This window comes from Schistocerca nitens, chromosome 4 (assembly GCF_023898315.1).
Source record: "Schistocerca nitens isolate TAMUIC-IGC-003100 chromosome 4, iqSchNite1.1, whole genome shotgun sequence".
Classification (NCBI taxonomy): domain Eukaryota; kingdom Metazoa; phylum Arthropoda; class Insecta; order Orthoptera; family Acrididae; genus Schistocerca; species Schistocerca nitens.
The window spans coordinates 97,204,512-97,221,676 of NC_064617.1; the positions used below are offsets into that span (position 1 = coordinate 97,204,512).

General features: G+C 43.4%; 1 protein-coding gene across 2 annotated transcripts in view; it reads left to right on the top strand.

Moving 5' to 3' along the window:
* LOC126253397 (rRNA N6-adenosine-methyltransferase ZCCHC4) overlaps window positions 1-17,165 on the top strand; it is a 105,035-nt gene that overhangs the window by 52,770 nt on the left and 35,100 nt on the right. For both annotated transcript variants that reach the window (XM_049954696.1, XM_049954697.1), the window contains exons 4-5: window positions 4,782-4,982; window positions 12,208-12,448. In XM_049954696.1, the coding sequence (XP_049810653.1) occupies window positions 4,782-4,982; window positions 12,208-12,448 (442 nt within the window). The remainder of the gene's footprint in view (window positions 1-4,781; window positions 4,983-12,207; window positions 12,449-17,165) is intronic.

Genomic DNA, 17,165 nt, shown 5'->3' on the forward strand with positions numbered 1-17,165 from the left:
GAGATGCATTCTGAGGAGAAGCCCATAAGATGGGCAGGCCAGGAACTTCAACTTCCTCAAACAGCAGAGTGGCATGTTCTGAAACGGCCCCTGCATATGAAACTGTACAAGTTGCAGTTACTGTAGCAATGCTTCAGTCTTCCAGGTTATGGCAGAGGACGCTTTTTTTGAAGGACTCATCTTTTTGGATGACTTGACGTTTCAACTGTTGGGTAAAGTAAACTGCCATTATGTAAGAATTTGGAGGTTACAAAATCCTGCCATCATCGTCAAATATAAGAGACTCACAAAAACTGAATGTGTTTTGTGCCATTTCTGTTCACAAAGCTTAGGGGCCTTTCTTTTTTGTAGAAGAAACTGTGACAGGGATGTCATATGTAGGCATGCTGCAAGATTGGTTGCTTCCTCAATTTCACGGCAAGTCTAGCGATTTCATTTTTATGTGTGGTAGTGCCCCACCTAACATTCACCTTATTATCGTAACACCACCATATCACAATGTTCAGTTGGAAGAGGTGGATGACAAGGTCTTGTTCATTGCTTTGGGCCTCCCAGATCACCAGACACCTCACACCTTACAATTTCTTCCGTGGGCATTCTTAAAAGACAGGGTCTTTGTCTCGCCTATGGCAGCCACTCTTCGAGAGTTGAGAAATCTAATTATTGAAGCTGTTGATTCAGTATAAAGGGACCTGTCGATTCATGTGTGGAATGAAATTGACAATGATTTTGATGTTTCTTGAGTGACACATGGTGGTCATGTTGAATGTATGGTATAGTATCTGTGGAAACATAACTCTTTGAACCTCCCTATATTAAGTAACGTGCACAAACTGTTTATATGTTTCATAGTTTGTCTGTAATACACAGTTGAAATCTGTTCTTTCTTTTTGAATCATCCTGTATTATAAAACAGAGTTTTTCACTGCATCCACACTATGGACTAAGCTATCAAGAAGGTGCAGTAGTAATTACTCTAATTAGGATGGTGGGTAGACTGCAGAGTGAAAGAAGAGAAAATTTGTAATAGCTATGTGGGAATACCTTCCTTTATTCAAAACGCAAAGTTAACCCACCTTTTGTCACATTTTAAGTGAGAATTATTCAGCTCATTTCATGAAGATGCCAAGAAAGACAAATATTTCCCACAATATTGCGAAGTGTCAGCTACACTAATTATACAAATAATTTGTTTGCATAGCTAGTCTCCTGCGTAAGGTGGTCTGGACCTCTTTTGCTGCTAGAGAGACTGTTGGCTGACATTCAAAGACACAGTGTGGTTGGGCAAAAAGACAGAAGGGTCAGCAAACACCCCAATTGACTTTTATTCACATATAAGTAGTTATGGTCAAGGGCTAAAGCCAAACCATAGTTAGGAATAATGTTTAGTGTATTGATGCCAACCTAAATCATAACTTTATGTGCAGGAGTGTTATTTGCTTGGTTCTACTTTGCACAGCTATTATAATAGTTTTGTCTGAAGCACAGTGGATATTTGAGAGTTCATTCACCCTAAGAGGTTTGCATTGTTAGACAGAGTGACCTTGAACAGTTGACTGTACATAACACTTTGTGTTCTTTAGCGCTAAACCACTTGCAAGTACAGCACAGGACAGCTCAAGAAGAAGAGAACTTTTCCTGTACAAACTGCTGCAGGCTACAGTGTTACCACCTTTTACAGATAACTGGTCTTAGAATTGTGAGCGTGATCAAGTTTTCTGTGAAATCGGTCAGCTCAGACTAACAAGGGGACCCTCCATACTGTAAATCATGGATTTTGATGCACTTCAAATATGTTGTAGAGGCACTTATCCTGAGTACCTGCCTATCTGGTCTTTTAGCGATGGCCCTTAGTTTTTGAGAAAATCGATGTTGAAGTTCATTGCGCACTTTGTATACCCATAACCTTACATATATTCCGAGCAAGTCAGCGTAGTGCAGCGGTAAAGGTTCACGGCTACCGTGCTGGAGGTACTATGTTCAAATCCTGCTGGTGTACTTTTTTTTTTTCTTCAAAATCGACCAAATTTTTCAGTTTTATTTCAAAGAATATCAACAAACAGTGTAAGGTGTGCGATATTATAAAGATATATTTCAGTTATTAATTTTTTCAAATATTCATTCCGTTTGTGGTTCACAGTTGGAGTTCCAAATGTTCGTACAATGGTCGCTTCTTGCATTACCTGAAATCGATCCCCGCCCATTATTGTCCCCTATCCCATGAATACCATTAGCCATAACGGAAACCTCAGCTCCTAGTTCTGACCAATGAGGATGCGAGAAGCTTTCCTTTATATTCGTATCTAACTACAGTATCAGTTGCTCGCAAAGCATCTCAAGTGCCGTGTGTTAAAAAAATTATGTGAAATGGAAGAACCAAGTGTTTCTGGAGTAGTGCAGCCAGAAGAAGATCCACAAGTAGAGGAGTTGAATGAAGAATCAAAAGGCGAAATCACAAATGCCATTAAATATGCCAAAAATCTACTCTGCGATTTGAATCTTGTAACGAATACACTGCCTAGCATGATCTCTGCCAGTTCTGTTGCAATTGGTGATATGATGCAGTAAGTTTTACTTGTTTATGAATATTTTCGCTTTTGGACGAATGAAAATAAACATAAAACTCTTCACTTTGCAGTGTAGGGGGATAGAGGAAGATGGTGATTACGCTCCCGAGGAGCTCATGCCAGAACTGACAGATTGTGTGCCTCTGTCCTACAAGGAAAAATCAGTTGCTCTTGCTGCAGCTCATCCTAAGTGGAGCTTGAAAAGTCTGCAGTCTCATGGAGTTTCTTGATTGAAACATAAATCGATACTATATCGAAGAAAAGAGGATGTAAAGCTAGGTGGAACTCGTCTCGATAAATGGAGAACCATTGATTGCGAGACTTATGAAAGGTTCCTCGAAGCGAGGCAGAATTTGGAACAGGTAAATCATATTGACATGAAATATATGTTGAGTATATCATAAAAAAGAGAATGGCTTGTGAAAATAATGATAATTATTTCTGAGCTCAGGTGACAAAAAGAACTCTACAGCAGTGGGCGATGAACGCTGGAAAGCTTCAATTTCGTGGCTGACCATGCTTGGGTTGAGCAGTTCAAGAAAAAACATAAGATTTGTCAAAGAAAAATTACAAAGTTCGTCAGCTCTAAAGAATTTGCAACGATAGACAAAGTTTTAGCAGCTGCCGAACTATTCCGCATACAAACTAGAATACTTATGGAGAATTTCGACCGTGACTTCATAATCGACACTGATCAAACTGGCTGCCAGTATCAGGCAACGTATAATAGATCACTTTTGAAAAAAGGAACGAAAACCATTCTCGTCTGAGAAAAAGGCTACTCATTCTTATACGGCCCAATATACCATAACAGCATCAGGAAAGGTGATCCCATAGGTTTTTTTTATGCATGCAAGAACCATCCAGAAAATTTTGTCCTAACATTCAAAAACTGTAATTCTTCCGCACGTGGGACAGAATTTTTTTTTGTACATTATCGATTCGTGGGGAGGGCAAACTGATTCAGCTTTATATTATCATCTATCCACTGATGAAAGGAAAGTGAGCACCTGCAACCTAAAAGTGGTCCCACCAAAGTGCATGCCTTATTCCCAGCCCTGCGATGTTTATTTTTACCCACAGGTGAAAATCTTCACGAAAATTGTTCAGAATGCTCCCGACTTGATGAAAGACAATAGAGAGATTGCTTCTAGGGAAGATTAGATAAAATTACATTCGCTAATCCTACATCAATTCAGCGCACCTAATTTTGAAAGCGTGATTAGATATGCATGGTTCGCATCGAAACTAGTGGATGAAAGAGAAATCTTTTTGAATGCAAAAGAATTGTATTTCCTGGTATCGCTCATGAAGTAACCGTGCGCCTGCAAGATGGTTACTTTCATAAAACACGCGTGGTGCTGCGAAAATTTGTGCTTCAGTTGTTTCTATGGTAAGTATCACCCACAATATTGTTCTGGCACATCAAGCAATGTGGATGATGAAAAATAAGATTTTGTAATATTGTATGACAGAAAAAATTAATAACTGAATATATCTTTATAATTTCGCACACCTTACACTGTTTGTTGATATTCTTTGAAATAAAATTGAAAAATTCGGTCGATTTTGAAGAAAAAAAAAAAAAGAAATTAAAGTACACCAGCAAGATTTGAACATGGTACCTCCATCGCAGTAGCAGTGAGCCTTTACCGCTGCGCTACGCTGACTTGCTCGGAATATATGTAATGTTACAGGTGTACAACGTGCGCAATGAACTTCAAAATTGATTTTCTCAAAAACCAAGACCCGTCGCTAAAAGACCAGATAGCCAGGTACTCAGGGTAAGTGCCTCTACAACATATATGAAGTGCATCAAAATCCATGATTTACAGTATGGAGGGTCCCCTTGTAAGTCACCGAGGTGGGTGTCTGTTGGTCAGGTTTACCTGAGACTGTATATCTCACTTTCCCAGTGAGGAACTACGGGTAAAAAAACAGCATCCATGACCAGTAATAATTTGGTTAGATATTCACAATAATTTGAACAGGTATCTTCTTAAACTGAAACATAGCTCAGGAATGAATGTCAGCAATTTTAAACTTCCTATTACTGTCCATTTTTGTAAATATAGCTCTACACATTCCTGTTGTGGTGGATGTTTAGAAGCTGACCCTACTACCAACATAGAAAAAATATAACTTAATTTATTTCCAGTGTTTACCTTTGAAATCTCCATACCAATGATGCTTATATCACTTTTCCTTTTGCAGCTACTGAAACCTTCAGAGAGGGACAAAAAAGAGGCTCAGTACCTGTTTTCCTCCAGTGCAGTATCAGTAATAATGAATTTAGCACAGAAAAATAATTTGAGGAAACTGCTCTGTATTGGGTCACCACGGGTACATGAGTATGTAAACAGTTCTGATTGCCAGAACATGCACAGTCTACTTCTTGACATAGACACTAGATATGTAAGTATTTCAGCTTAAGAAGATGTACTTGATTTTCATTCTCACATAGAACTTGTCATCTGAGCTGAAAAATTTGTGTTTTGTGTGATAAATGGCGGGTTATGTAATACTAGCTGAGAAACCTGGCTTTGCCCAGGGGTCTGTTTCTATCTGTTCACGAGACTTTGCATGCATGGAATTTATTTTTACAACTCTTCTTTCTGTACACCATTTGAAATAGTATGGTTGGGGACATGGATGAAGAGCTCGTGTGCTTCAATAACATGGGAGAGAGCCATGTAGAACTGACCATGGAAAAAGCAACTGATACTAAGGTCCACACCCACAACATGCAGCATCTGTCCATGTGCTTTATTTGTGGTCGTAATATAGTGTAAGCTCATCAGGAATTGTAAACATTTAAGTAAAATGGTAAATTGTTAGGGATAAACAGGACTCGGGATGTAAAAAATCTCTCACCTACCCCACTTCCCGTCAAAATTTTTATGATGTTATGTTGGAGATAAATCACTTTAAGCCTGTTGAATCAAGGGCAGATAATGCATGACACTCTTGATCAAATTATGTCACTCCTCGCTTGTGGAAGGAGTTTCCAAAGACTGAGTTAAAGCTTGATGTTCTCGAGCCACAATAACTCTTGCCTCATGATCTTTGGGTTCTTGAGACAGTAAAGTCCTCAGTCTTTTTAGCCATTCTGGTGTGTGAAGGAAAACTCGACCATTTTCTGGTCATTTTTATTTGTAAACAAAGCAAAATTAAAATGTAATGAATAGGCACCAAAATCATAAAGCCCCCCCAAGGGGGTCCACAACTCTTTTGTGGATAAGTGCGCGGCGAGCACAGGGCCCCGAGCTAGTGCAGTTCTCCTTCCTTTCCGGGTTGCCCTACCCCCCCCCCCCCCCCCCCCCTTCACACTCCATCTTCTTGGGAGTAATGTATCGAGCCTTCGTCCGGAGATGGATGTTTGAACACTCCGGGATCCTGTTTCCTTTGTTTTTCTCTGTTCTCACACTTTCTTCCTCTGTTGGTCTTTCCCTACATTCACTCTTCTCCTTGCTTTCATGCCCTTACTTCTATCTCTGCCTCATTCTCCTTGCCCCATTGTCCTTGTCTTCTTTTCCATGTTTTATTCTCCGCTTTGGCGTTTGAGATTCTTTCTTCTATCCCTATCTCTCTTTCCTCTCTTCTTTCCTCCCTGTGCGTGTCTGAAGGCTGACCCACGCATTCGCACGCGTAGCCGGTGATGGGGTAACGCGTAATTCCCCACCCTGGGTAGACAGGTAAGGCACGCACGTACCCCCTGGTGAAGGCCAGGCCCAGGGAGGGGTGATTGCCTGAGCTGTTACCTTCCAAACGTGCCGAATGGTCCCTCCGTCTGTTTCTCAGGAGATGTGACCTGAGGTGTGGACAATCACCTAAGGCGGGAGTGCCCTCTGAGGGGGCCCCCACAGGGAAGAAGCGCGCCATCGGAGACGCTGGCAATCGTGGAGGATTCATCCGCAATGGATTTCTCTTCTTCTTCTTCTTCTTCTTCTTCCTCCTCCTCCTCCTCCTCCTCCTCCTCCTTCTTCTTCTTCTTCCCTGTCTTCTGCCCAAAAAAGAAAGCTAGATGCAACTCCTGTTCCGAAAATTCTACCACCAGCACCGAAGTTTCTTGTTGTCACAAGATCTGACGGTCACGATTTCTCAACAGTCAACCCTTTCGTCATTCAGAAGGGTGTAGATGCGATTACAGGACCAGTGAAGTCTTGTACTCAATTGCGCAACTGTACCTTGCTGTTGGAGACAGAGAGCGCCTTTCAGGCCCAAAAATTACTTCAAGCCATTCTCTTCCACACATTCCCTGTATGGGTGGAGGCCCACCGCACCTGGAATTCATCGCGTCGCGTCGCGTGGTGTATACCAGGTCACTCGACGGACTAACTGATGAGGAGATTCTGTCTTTCCTCTCTGATCAGGGAGTGACGACCGCCCATCGGGTCATGAAAAGGGTCGACAAGGACCTCATACCGACCCGAACCATATTCATGACATTCGATAATGTACAATTGCCTTCACGAATTAAAGTGGGTTATGAGATTATTTCTGTTTGGCCGTATATACCCAGCCCTACAAGGTGTTACCAATGTCAGTGGTTTAACCATACAAGGCAGTCTTGTTCAAGTGCGGCTAAATGCGTTACCTGTGGCAGGGACACCCATGAGGGTGACTGTCCACCTCTGTCCTCTCGTTGTGTCAACTGCATGGGGGACCATGCTGCCTCCTCTCACGATTGCGCCATCTACAAAGATGAGAAAAGTATACAGGAAATTCGAGTGAAAGAGAAGGTGTCGACCTCGGCTGCCCGCAAGTTATTCAATAGCAGAAAGCCCACTGTGCTTCCGGCAGGGAAATACAGTACTGTTCTCGTCTCTCCTCAGCCTACCAGGGAGGTAGATACACAGACATGCGATCTAACATTTAACGATTCGGTCATCAGATCGGCCAGTGCTAAGATCACCCGATCAACGTCTCCTCTTCCTCCCACCAACCCTAAGGATCAAACGTCATCATGTGCTATTGCTAAGACGAGGACCTCTAAATCAGATGCTCGGACCTTCGAAAAAGAAGCGACACGTGAAGATTTCTTGCGTACCCGAATTTCACAGCCATCAACTGTTCTTTCGACAAAACGTAATTCTTCAAAGAAGACTCATTGTAAAAAAGAGTTCTCCATCTCCGGCGAGGTGCGTTTCTTCTCCTGCGCCACCCAGTGATTGCCATCCCCGGCTGTCTTCATTTTCGCCAGGCCACACTGCTGGTAGCCGATCGTCTGGCCTTTCACCGGCGGAGGAAGCTGCCCCTCCTGACCAGCTCAGGAAGGTGGCAGACGCAACTGTTGAATTGATGGACCATGACTCACCACCTATCAATTGCAGCAGCAGTGCTTCCTCGAAGCCAGGCCCTCAGCGTCCATCAAGGTGACTCTCTCTCTCTCTCTCTCTCTCTCTCTCTCTCTCTCTCTCTCTCTCTCTCTCTCCTTTCCCCCCCCCCCCCCCCCCCTCTCCATAATGGCACTTCTTCCATGGAATATTCGCAGCATTTGGTCCAACCGAGAGGAACTAAAATTGCTCCTTTGAATGCAGTGCCCGCTTGTGGTAGGTCTCTAAGAAACGAAGTTACGCCCATGCGATCGTATTTGACCTGGCACACTATACCTCCATGCGTTTTGACCTACCCCCTGTGGCAGGTATTACGGCTCATGGAGGGGTCATGTTGCTGGTTTGGGATGATTTCTTACTATGATCCAATCACATTGCACACAGATCTGCAGGCAGTTGCCGTCCGAATTACCCTCCCCACTTTCACATTTTCCATTTGTAGTGTTTACACTCCATCATCGTCTACCTTTACTAGGGCAGACATGGTACAACTGATTGCTCAGCTTCCTACACCATTTTTTTTGATTGGAGACTTTAATGCCCACCATCCCCTTTGAGGCTTTCCAGCATCCTGCCCGAGAGGCTCCCTCTTGGCAGACCTTTTTAACCACCTCAATCTAGTCTGCTTAAATACCGGTGCACCTACCTTCCTTTCGTATGCAACGCATACCTATTCCCACTTGGACCTCTTAATATCCACTATCCAACTTGCATGTCGGTTCAAGTGGTATGCTCTGTCTGACACATACTCGAGCGACCATTTCCCCTGCATAATCCATTTCCTGCATCACACCCCTTCTCCACGTTCCACTAACTGGAACATCTCCAAAGCCGACTGGGGGCTTTTCACCTCCATGGCGACCTTCCATGATCAAGACTTCTCCAGCTGCGATAGTCAGGTCGCCTACCTCACGAACGTTATTCTCACTGCTGCTGAATATTCCATCCCTCGTACTTCCTCTTCTCCCCGTCGAGTCCCAGTCCCCTGGTGGACTACGGCATGCAGCGACACTATTTTTGCTCGTCGACGTGCTTTACGCACCTTCCAACGCCACCCTATGATGCCGAACTGTATCAGTTACAAACGACTCCCTGCACAATGTAGTCGTGTTATCAAAGAAAGCAAAAAGGCTTGCTGGGTGGCTTTCACCAGCTCATTCAACAGTTTTACTCCTTCTTCGGTTGTCTGGGGTGGCCTGCGCCGGCTATCTGGCACCAAGGTCCACTCCCCGATTTCTGGCCGGATTGTAGCGAATGACGTCCTTGTTTATCCTGAGGATGTCTCAAATGCCTTCGGCCGATTTTCGCGGAGGTGTTGAGCTCTGCCCATTACCACCCTGCCTTCCTCCCTAGAAAACAAGCAGAGGAGGCACGGCCACCTTTTTTCCAGTCTTTGAATCGTGAAAGTTACAATGCCACCTTCACCATGCGGGAACTCGAAAGTGCACTCGCCCGGTCCCGATCCTCTGCTCCGGGGCCTGATGGTATCCATATTCAGATGCTAAAGAACCTTTCTCCTGCAGGTAAAGGCTTTCTTCTTTGCGCCTATAATCGCATCTGGACTGAAGGTCATGTTCCCACACGCTGGCTTGAAGCAATTGTTGTTCCCATACCCAAACCAGGAAAGCACAAACAGCTTCCTTCCAATTATCGCCCCGTCTCCCTTACCAGCTGTGTCTGCAAGGTGATGGAGCGCATGGTAAATTCTCGATTGGTTTGGCTCCTTGAATTTTGACGCCTCCTTACCATGTCCAATCTGGCTTTCGTAGGCACCGCTCTGCTGTTGACCACCTAGTTACCTTGTCGACCTTCATTATGAACAACTTTTTGCATAAGCGCCAGATGGTGGCTGTGTTCTTCGATTTGGAGAAGGCTTACGACACCTGTTGGAGGGCCGGCATTCTCCGCACCATGCACACTTGGGGCCTTCGCGGCTGCCTCCCTCTTTGTATTAATGCATTTTTAATGGATCGAATGTTCAGGGTATGTGTGGGTTCTGTTTTGTCAGATGCCTTTCGCCAGGAGAATTGGGTGCCCCAGGGCTCCATTTTGAGCCTGGCCCTTTTCGCCATAGCTATCAATCCAATAATGGATTGCCTTCCAGCTGACATTTCAGGCTCCCTTTTCGTGGACGACTTTACGATCTACTGCAGCGCTCAGAGAACATGTCTCCTGGAGCACTGTCTTCAGCATTGTCTAGACCATCTATATTCCTGGAGTGTCGCTAATGGTTTCCATTTTTCTGGTGAGAAAACGGTCTGTATGAACTTCTGGTGTTACAAACAGTTTCTTCCACCATCCTTACATCTCGGTCCTGTTGCTCTCCCATTCGTGGAGACAACAAAATTTTTAGGTCTTACATTTGACAGGAAACTTTGCTGGTCTCCACATGTGTCTTACTTGGCTGCTCGTTGTACCCGTCCCCTAAATGTCCTCCGTGTTGTCAGCTGTACGTCATGGGGAGCCGATCGAACCGTCCTACTTCGCCTATATTGCTTATATCGGTTCATTGTCAGATCGAAGCTGGATTATGGGAGCTTTGTCTACTCTTCTGCCCTGCCATCCATCTTGCACCGTCTAAACTCTATCCACCATCGGGGGTTACGTCTGGCGACAGGAGCATTCTACACCAGCCCTCTTGAGAGTCTGTATGCCGAAGCTGCCGAATTACCGCTAAACTACCGGCGTGATATGTTGCTTTGTCGGTATGCCTACTGTCTGATGTCAATGCCTGACCACCCGTCATATTTCTCTTTCTTTGACGACTCTCTCGACCGCCAATACTGGCTGTATGTCTCTGCCCTGTTACCTCCTGAAGTTTGCTTTTGTCGCCTGCTTCAGCAACTTGATTTTACCCTCCCTACGACTTTTCGAATGGGTGAGAGCCCGACGCCACCTTGGCTCCAGGCTCAGGTTCGCGTTCACCTTGAACTCAGCTCGCTCCCAAAGGAGAGGACAGCTGATTCGATATACCGCTCGGGGTTTGTCGAACTTCGTTCGAGACTTGCTCATAACGTCTTTATTTAGACAGATGGCTCCAAGACTACAGCTGGCGTCGGATGTGCCTTTGTCTTTTGAGATGATACCTTTCAATAACTGCTCCTTGACCAGTGTTCAAGCTTTACAGCTGAGCATTCTGCTCTCTATAAGTCTGTTCAGTATATCTGCCACCATCGTCATTCTCCCTATGCCATCTGCTCTGATTCTTTGAGCACCATTCAGAGTCTCCATCACCCATATTCGGACCACCTTCTCATGCAATGGATTAAATGGTCCCTACAGTCGCTAGCTGATACCAGTGCTCGTGTCCTTTTTTTTTTGTGGATTCCTGGCCACGTTGGTGTGCCTGGGAACGAAGCTACTGATGATGCGGCCAAGGCTGCTGTCCTCCTGCTCGGACAGCTTCCTTTTGTGTCCCATCAACTGATGTTAGTGGGGTTCTTTGTCGGCGTGTTTCATAATTGTGGCATGAGACTTGGTCCTCTCTCCATGAAAATAAGCTTAGGGCCATCAAACCAATCCCGATGGCTTGGATGACCTCCTCAAGTCCTTCCCGGCAAGAGGAGGTCATTTTGGCCAGGTTGCGGATCGGGCATTGCCGATTTAGCCACCGCTACCTGTTGTCTGGTGACCCCACCCCGCAGTGCTCCTGTGGTCATCCATTGATGGTGCGCCATGTTTTGTTGTCCTGTCCCCTTTTTATTCACTCTCGTGTTGTCCTATGTCTGCCGCCTATCTTACAGGAACTTTTAGCTGATGACGCTCGAGCAGCTGCTCGTGTCCTTCGTTTTATTACACTGACGGACTTGTCCAAAAAGATCTAACTCTTATATTTTGTTTCTCTGCATCTTTGTAAGTACTTTCTGATATTGTCCCCTTGTGTTTTTCTATGCTCTTAGTGCACTAACGTTTGTGACTGGACGCTATTGACCTTAGTAGTTGAGCGCCCTAAAAAAAACTGATAGCACCATTTGTTGTTTCTTTGGTATATTACAGAATGACAGCACAGTCTGTTAGTTATTTGGTGTAGTATGCCGTGATGATGAAACATCTGAACTACTAAACTGAGCAAATGATATTAGATTAAAGTTTAATTAACGATATCATTTTTGATGAGATAAAAGACTTTCATGTTGCCACAAGCTACACTCAAGTTGCTTGTGAAAATCTTATGAGAATTTGTCAGAGATTAGCGTGTGAAGAATAGAATCTCTGTATATTTGATAGTAAAGTATTACATTATTTTAAAATGTGTTGTGGGCATTAAATGTTTATTTTATTAACAGTTTATTTTTGAATTTCAGCATAGCTTTTACAGTCGAGATAAATTCTGCTGGTACAATTCATTTAACAACTACTTCTTTGACTCTTCTTGCTTGGAAGAAGTACTGAAACCTTTCTTACTAACAGATGCCAATGATGGCATTTTATTGGTTCTTGACCCACCTTTTGGAGGCAGAATGGAGCCTTTGGCGTACTCTATCAATGAGATGCGCAAACTGCATCAGGAAGTTAATGAGCACCTGCAGAACCCTACATTTAAAGGTAAGTTTCATTCCTTTTGATTTGTCTTGGTGTTTCAAAGGCACTTTATTATCCGTCATAATGTTATGATATAACATATTTTTTCTGTTTGTAGATATATATCCTTCCATTCATTATGTACTCCAAAGTGCTTATGCAGTATATTTCAACCATTATGTGAAGCAAAGAAACATAAAATATGGATGTGGGTGAAATGGGGAACCTCTATCCATTTCATAATGATTTTTAGTGTCAGCTCACTGTTAATTAAAATATTTCGATACTGAACTGATATTTTGAAGAGATAAATTGCTACTCGCCATATAGTGGAGATCTCGAGTCGCAGACAGGCAAAACAAAAAGACTGCTAAACAAGTAAGCTTTCAGGCAAAAGGCCTTCAACTGATGTTGGCAAAACAAACAAACACACACACACACACACACACACACACACACACACACACACAGTGACAATTATTGAACTATGTGAAAAAACAGTAAATTAGTTACAAAGTATGGTGAACACACACTTTATTCAACATGTAAACGTGTCTACAGATATTCAGATTTAGGTTACGACGTGTCCGATATGTCTGCCCTCATTGATGATGATGTGGCGCAGACGAATAGCAAAATTCTGCGTGACCTATTGAAGTATCGGAACATCAAGGCTGTCTATGACCTCCTGAATAACTGTTTTCAGCTCAACAAGGGTTTTGGGGCTATTGCTGTACATCTTGTTTTTAATACAGCCCCACAAAAAAGGAGTCACATGCGTTCAGATCCGGAGAATATGGCAACCACTCATGCCCCATGGCAGTGGCCTCTGGGTATCCCAGAGCTAGAACATGTTCTCCAAAGTGCTCCTCCAGGACATCAGACACACTCCTACTTTGATGGGGTCGAGCTCCATCTTGCATGAACCACATATTTACAAAATAAGGATCACTTTGGGTAATGGAAGTGAAATAATCTTCCAAAACCTTCATGTACTATTCGGTAGTCATCCTGCCATCAAGGAATATCGCACCAATTATTCTGTCTGAACTTATGACGATTGTATTTCAAATAGTTCAATAATTGTCACAAACATAATTCCCACAAAAATGACCACTGTCTGGTTGCCAAGACCAGACCTCTCTGTCTGGCCTTGTGTCGTGGCTGGGAGTTGCGTTTTTTCGTGAGTGTGTGTGTGTGTGTGTGTGTGTGTGTGTGTGTGTGTGTGTTTTTTTTTTTTGTGTACTTCAGAAGAAGGCCTTTTTGCCAAGAGCTTATTTGTTTATTAGTCTTTTTGTCGTGCCTCCCTGCAACTCAACATCTCCACCATATGATGAGTAGCAATGTATTCTTTTCATTAAATTAAAACTGAAGACTATCTGAAGAAATACAAGGGTCATTTGAAAAGTCTATGCAAAGTCTGAGAGATGGCACCACCGGCATGTACTGAGGTCATGTTAGTACCATCTTTGGAAAGAACGCACACCAAGTTTCAGCTATATTGGTCTATTTCTTTTTGTTTGGCATTCGTGTAAAGTCGTGTGATTGTCAAAAAATGGATGAAAAAGAATTTCGTGTGGTGATTAAACATTACTTTATGAAAGGCAAAAAGCCTCAGGAGACTAAAGAGAAGCTTGATAAACTTTACAGTGACTTTGCACCTTCGATTAGAACAGTTTATAAGTGGTTTCAATATTTTCGGAGTGGCCATATGGGCCAAAGTGATGCTGAACATTCTGGACACCCTGTGGAAGTTACAACTCCAGAAATCATTGATAAAATCCATGATAAGGTGATGGATGACAGAAGAGTTAAAGTGCATGAGATTGCTAGTGTTGTGGGCATCTCAAATGAACGGGTACATAACATTTTGAATAAACATTTGGACATGAGAAAGCTATGTGCAAGATTGGTTCAGCGATTGCTCACACTTGACCAAAAACGGATTCATGTGAAGTGTTGCAAGGGTGATTTGCAGCTGTTCAGGAAGAATCCGCAGGACTTTAAGCGTTGTTTCGTCACTGTGGATGAAACATGGATACATTAGTATACTCCTTAGACCAAACAACAATCTAAACAATGGGTTACCAAGAGAGAATCTGCACTAAAAAAGGCGAAGACCATTCCTTCGGCCAGAAAGGTTATGGCGACTGTCTTTTGGGATTCGCAAGGGATAATGCTCATTGACTATCTGGAAAAGGGTAAGAATATTACAGGTGCATATTATTCATCGGTATTGGACTGTTTGAAAACCGAGCTTCAAGAAAAACGCCGGTGATTGGAACGCAAAAAAATTCCTTTTCCATCACGACAATGCACCAGCACACACCTCAGCAGTTGTGGTCGGAAAATTAATGGAAGTAGGATTCCAACGTGTTTCACATCCCCCATATTCTTCAGACTTGGCTCCCTCAGACTACTATTTGTTCCCCAATTTGAAGAAATGGCTGGCGGGACAAAGATTTTATTCAAACGAGGAGGTGATTGCAGCAACTAATAGCTATTTTGCAGACTTGGACAATTCCTATTATTCGGAAGGGATCAACAAATTAGAACAGTGTTGGATGAAGTGTATATATCTAAAAGGAGACTATGTCGAAAAATAAAAAAGGTTTACCTCAAACACGTAAGTAGTTTTCATTTTTTCATTGCCTTTTCAAATACCTCTCGTAACTGTTTTATCTAAAAAGTACCTGACCATCATCCAAGAGAAATATATTACGTACTGGAAGGGATCTCAGTTCCGTTCAAAGTAGACCTCTGCCATCACCAAGGCTTTGCAAATAGGGAGCTCAGAAAAAAAAAAAAAAAAAAAAAAAAACTGGATTTCTTTCTTTTTCTTCCCAAGAAAATTTGTATCAGGTGGAATGAATGATATTGAACGCTGTCATGATTCAGTGCTAGAGCCTCCCTTCCCCTTCCCCTTCCCCTTCCCCTTCCCCTTCCCCTTCCCCTTCCCCTTCCCCTTCCCCTTCCCCTTCCCCTTCCCCTTCCCCTTCCCCTTCCCCTCCCCTCCCCTGCCCTGGCCTCCCCTCCCCTCCACACCTCTCCCCTCCCCCTCCCCTCGACTCCCCTCCACAACTTCCAGATTACTGTCTTCCTATGCTGAACTATACCACAGGGCTGTCAGAAAACCTCTGCATAGGTCTCTTACATTGCTATTTGCTTTTCCACTGTGTATTCTGAATAAACAGTTCCATATATATTAAAGAAGAAACTCAGCATAAACCTGATTTTGATTCATACTCTTATTGGATTTCAGTGTATCCATATTTTTCCTAACTCATCTTCAGTTATTGGAGTATAAAGAAACTGGGGATCATTTTTTATTTTCACAGCATTTACTATGAAATGTCAAGATTGGTTTTGCTTCTGTACCTTAGACGGAACTTGTGCACGAATTCTGCAGACACTGAGCCAGAGTTCATGCAAAACTGTATGTATAGAAACTTTGCTGGTCTGAACCTTTCCATAAACCCTCCTGTACTATCTCTCAGCATAAGATGTCACACCCTCCCAACAACAGCTGCACTAAGTAGTTTGTGTGCTCTCTGAACAGTGTTTGCACTGTATTCATGTTCAGTCATTTAGAGCAATTAAAGTGCTCTTCTATATGTGTTTCTTCCAAGACATTGTCTCCCGTTGTTTATTGAAAATTGTTTAGCTTGTAGGCTGATTCATATACTGAATAACCAAAACATAATTTGACCCCTTGCTTTATAGCATTTTGGTCCCTCTTGGGAACACAATAGAACAGTGATTCTGTGTGGCTTGGTTCTAGGAAGGTTTCTGGAGGTATGTGGCACAAGATGTCTGCACACTAGTCACAGGTCAAACAATTCCCATGAATTACTAGTTGAGGATTTTTGGGGATGGAGCTGATGCCCAATAGCATCCAGATGTGTTCAGATCATGTTAATTTAGTGGCCCAGAGATCAAAATGAATTCACTTCATGATCCTTAAACCACTATAACATGCTTTTGCCTTTGTAATATGGACAGTTATCCTGCTGGAATGTGCCATTGTCATCAAAGCTCAGGTGAATTTCCCCATAGCATATCCCCATCATCCTGCATTCACGGTGCCGTATATGTTTCGAGCAGCTGTTTCCATGGGTGATGGCATATTCAGACACAAACATCAAGCTAGTGTAGGAAGGAACGGGATTCACACAACGAGACAACATTTTTCCATGATCCACACACTAGTCTCAATAGTACGATGCAGATGTCGGGTCAACATGGGAACACATAGGTATGGAGCCTCATGTTCAACAAAGTGCCCCGAACAGTGTGCTCCAAAACACTTGTGCCTAGACCAGCATTCTACTGTGTCATCAGATCTGCTGCAGATTACCGGCTACAGAGTAAGCAAGTCTCCGACATCCATATTCCAACAAAATTGTCATCTACTCGTGGTTTCACCGTCCTTCAACCATTTCAGTAGATGCTCATGAAAGTAGCTCGCAGAAAACCAACCAGCTTCACTATTTTCTTATATGGTCATTTACAGGTTCCAGGACATAACAATTTGCACTTTGTCAGAGTCACTTATCTCAAAAGATTTCCACATTCCCTTATCATACTGAGTGAACTCCCCAAGGGCTCTCAGTTCTTTCGTGAGTTTATGCATGGCACCCACACGGTCCAGAGCTGTGGCAGCCTCTTCTTCCTTCCCGGGCTGCATTTCCTCCCCGTGCCCCTCACTCCCCATCCTCGCTCCTTCTGTGCTGCCCCTCCT